At 42.1% G+C, this 4,337-nt stretch overlaps 1 protein-coding gene across 1 annotated transcript in view; it reads left to right on the forward strand.

Annotated features, from left to right (window-relative positions):
- The window catches only part of GRIK4 (glutamate ionotropic receptor kainate type subunit 4), a 315,433-nt gene extending 311,409 nt beyond the window's left edge, over positions 1-4,024 (forward strand). The window contains exons 17-18 of the mRNA XM_044669645.1: positions 2,306-2,424; positions 3,652-4,024. Coding sequence (XP_044525580.1) covers positions 2,306-2,424; positions 3,652-4,008 — 476 coding nt within the window. The 3' untranslated portion in view covers positions 4,009-4,024. The remainder of the gene's footprint in view (positions 1-2,305; positions 2,425-3,651) is intronic.
- Positions 4,025-4,337: the final 313 nt, after the last annotated feature.

A 4,337-nucleotide genomic window follows, 5' to 3' on the forward strand; every position in this document is an offset into this window, starting at 1 on the left:
AAGGGGAAAGTAAGAGCATGAATCATGTAACCATGTTAACTTTTCTAAAAAATAAATATTAAAAATTAAAAAAAGAAAAAAGGAATAAAGTTAACAAGTTGTGACATATGATTGTGATTGTGAATAATACTGTGCCATAAGAAATGATGAGCAGATTAATTTTGGAAATGCATGGAAAGACATGAAATTATGAAGCATGAAAGAAGGTGGGCAGCTGGGTGGCTCAGTGGATTGAGAGCCAGGCCTAGAGACAGGAGGTCCTGGGTTCAAATCTGACCTCAGACACTTCCTAGCTGTGTGACTGGACAAGTCACTTAACCCCCATTGCCTAACCCTTACTACTCTTCTGCCTTGGAACCAATGTACAGTATTGATCCTAAGATGGAAGAGGTTTTTTTTTAAAAAGAGTGGAAAAAGGACCAAAAAACATTATATATAGCAACAGAAGCATTGTTCAAAGAATTTGTATATGTTCACCTCCAAAGAAAGAACTGATAAGTAGAAATAAGACATAGTTATATATATATATATATATATATTAAATATATATATATTATATCTTTTTGTCAAATGATGCCTCTCCAGTGCAGGGAAGAGAGAAAAGGAGGGAGATATGTAGGAACTTTAATCCAACAAAAAAATAAATAACCAATATGAAACAAAAAAGCTTGTGTTCTAATTGTGACAGTCATTATTGTATTTGAGGGGCCTGGTGATCCTTATAACTGTTTCCTCAAAATTGGTATATACATGTGAAGCCAAAATAGCCAAATTGTTCCTCTCTCTCTAATCAATCAAGTAAGTTGCTGTGCCCATACAAACAGCTGACCAAATGAATTTCTTCAGTGTCCATCTAGACATTTTCTTATTTTGTAAACACAGACACTTTGATGAGTATGTAATGTCACTGCTTCAGTTTCTCCTTTTAGGGATAATGATTATGATGCCTCAGGCCTTCTCCTCCTATGGCTTTTGTCTTAAATCTTTCCATAAAACCTTCATAGAGGATACTTCCAACGTATGATAGACCTTCTAGTATAAACATAGACTCAGCTTAAAACGTAGGTAGTGGAAAGACTAGCTCAGGTAAGCTTTATGCCAATGATGGCAAACCTTTTAGAGATGGAGTGCCGGGCCCCACCCCCAGACTATATGCCATCCCCCCCTCCCAAGACCAGGACCACATGCTGGGTATACCCCACCTCCCTTTTTCCCACACATGGGAGAAAGCACTCCCATTGGGTTGCTGGATGGAGGGGAGGGTGAAGTAAGGAATGTCCTCAGCCATTGTGGAGAAGGGGAGGGGCCTGGTCTGAGTGCTCCACTCCCCTCCAGCTCTGCCGCCTCTGAGCCACCCTTCTTACCCCGTGTGTATTCCCATTGGCTGCTGGGCAGAGGGGCAGGGGATGTGAAAAAATGCCCAGGCTGGGTGGAGAGGGGGAGGGGAGCAGCTTTCCCAAGTCCCTCTGCCTTACTAGTAATGAAAGTAGGGTGGGGTGAGGAGGGAGGGTGGCCAAATGCCCACAGAGAGGACTCTATGTACCATCTTTGGCACCCATGCCATAGGTTTGCCATCACTGATTTAATACCAATGCATGCAAATATTGGGAATAATGAAGTTTGGATGAAACAAACTAAATATCTTCAAAGGCTCATTAAGACGGACTCACATTTCACCTGTGTGACCACAGTAACAGGAAAATTCTCGCCTCCTCTTCTCTACTGACCACCTCCCCATCAGTTCTTACTAATTCTTCACCAGGCTGCTTTGTCTTTCACCACTACTTCGTAATAGGCATGATGTGGATAAGTTAATTCAACAAGTATACAAATTCTTACTATGTACTAGGCAGTGATACTAACCTTAGATTTGAGATCAAAGGACTGGAGTTTTAATCCCCAACCTTTTCCATGTACAACCCATGGAACCTTGGCCATTCACTTAGCCTCCTCTAGACCTCAGTTTCCTCATCTGTAAAATCCAGTGTTTAGATTAGATGACTTTTAAGGTTCCTCCCATCTCTAAATATAATCTCATAAATTAAGACTGGCTGTTAAACTGGTCAACCTGATATCTCTGTTTTCGGGAGGAGGGGGTGGCTATACCATTTTTGTAAATGTTAAACAGTTAACTTTGTAATAAGAATATCATTATTGGTAATATTGCATCTTTTGGAGAAGTAGTATGTCTAAACACATTTCTATAATTTTAGTACAGAAGCTTAAATGGCAAGTAAAGAAGAGTCTTCAATCTCTGTGATATTATATTTTCTTGCCTTTGTGACCCTTTCTCCCCTTCCTACAGGCCTGGGAATGGAGAATATTGGTGGAATCTTTGTTGTTCTTATCTGTGGCTTAATTGTGGCCATTTTTATGGCTATGTTGGAGTTTTTATGGACACTCCGACACTCAGAAGCAACTGAGGTAAGACTCCCTGGGAATTTCTATGTATCATGTTTACAGATGGAATAGATTTCAACTGTCCATGCATCATTTAAGAGGAAGCATAGTACAGTGGAAGGTGTGCTGAATTTAGAGTTCAAAGACCTAGGTTCAAATTCCAGCCCTGACACTAATTTTGTGACCTTGGGTAGGTTAAGTCACTTAATTTCTCTGATCCTCAATTTTCTCATCTGTAAAATGAAAGGAATGTAATAAGTGGCTTCTTAGGTTCATTCTAGCTCTAAATCAGTGATCAGGGACCATCTTGTAGGGTCTGAGACAAGTTCTATCCTATATCTCAGGAAGTCCTAGATGTTCATGGTATGATTCAGAAAGTAGATTAAATCATGCATGGAATTCTCATACTTCTCTCCTCTACTTAAAACCCATAGCTCCCTTCAAGGCTCAGCTGATTCAAGAGCCCATTTCTGTTTTCTGTAGACATTGCAACCACCCCAAAGTCACTTTGTCACTATTTTCCATAGAATGTCCCAAAAGTCTAGTGAAGTTTTAATACTTACACTGGGATTTTTTAAAAGATCATTTCTTTATTTGCCTCAAATTTCTTTTATTGTCTCAAATTTTAATAACTGCCCATATGATGTATATAGTACTCATATAAAAGAACGAAGGGCCAGTATTCAAAAGGGTACATTAAAAATAGACCAATCCATCATTCTTGACTTTGTTGGGTTAATAACTAGATAGAACCAGTGGTTCAAGAGGGAGACTTTTGAACTCTCTTCCTGAATCCATGGATCATAGCATGCCAGGCCCTTCTATCCTCCACTATCTCTTGAAATCTTGAAATCTTGAAATCCAAGTTTATGTTCATTGTTTCTGTGATTTCTGCTCTCCCCTTCCAGGAGCTCATGGGTAACCTTGTCCTTCTTACTCCAATACTACTCTGCTATATTTTCAGAGTTGTTCATTCAAGTATAAGAGCCAGGAACTGACATGATTTATTTGACTATGGAAAAACAGTAAGATCTGAGTCAGACATGGGCTCTTGAGACACAAGAGGGGGTCTACAAAGTCTCCTTTGGCCTTCATACCCTGGAGAAAGGATACCTTCCTCCCCAGAACTGAGAAGAGAGATGGATAGGAAGTGTTCTTTTCTAGGCATGAACATGTAGCCTGAGAAGGACAATCTAAACAGGATACCTTTGGTTCTGAGAGGCTAGACTCTTTTCTTTTTATATCCTGTAGGTGTCTGTCTGCCAGGAGATGGTGACAGAATTGCGCAGCATCATCCTGTGTCAGGACAGTTTTCACCCTCGACGGAGGCGAGCTGGAGTGGCCCGTCCCCGCCCCCCCATCCCAGAGGAGCGCCGACCCAGGGGCACCGCCACACTTAGCAATGGCAAGCTTTGCGGGGCTGGGGAGCCCGATCCCATTGCCCAGAGACTGGCCCAGGAAGCTGCCTTGGTGGCCCGTGGTTGTACACATATCCGGGTGTGTCCAGAGTGTCGGAGGTTCCAGGGCCTAAGAGCACGGCCATCCCCAGCCCGGAGCGAGGAGAGCCTGGAATGGGAGAAGACTACCAACAGCAGTGAGCCGGAGTAGAACTGACTTCAGAGAACTTGCCACAACTGGGATAGGGAGGGTGGGCAGGGATCAGATCAGGTGCCGCTGCACAAAGCTCAGACTTGTACAGTGTTGAATCTTCTCTCCATTTAAAAGATAATAATAATAATTTTTTAAAGAAAAAAAAAGATCAAAGAACCTGATACCCCAGCCTGAGATAGGACCCTCATGAGAAAGCTGGGTCCTTCAAAAGACTTTGCACCCATCGAGCAAAGGGGATGCTCACCCTCTCAGACTCAAAAGGCCTATCTTTTTCTCCCAAGGGGCCTTTTCCCTTTAGACAAAAAGACACTGTAAGTCTGGGGCTG

The sequence above is a fragment of the Gracilinanus agilis genome, chromosome 3 (assembly GCF_016433145.1).
Source record: "Gracilinanus agilis isolate LMUSP501 chromosome 3, AgileGrace, whole genome shotgun sequence".
NCBI classification, from domain to species: domain Eukaryota; kingdom Metazoa; phylum Chordata; class Mammalia; order Didelphimorphia; family Didelphidae; genus Gracilinanus; species Gracilinanus agilis.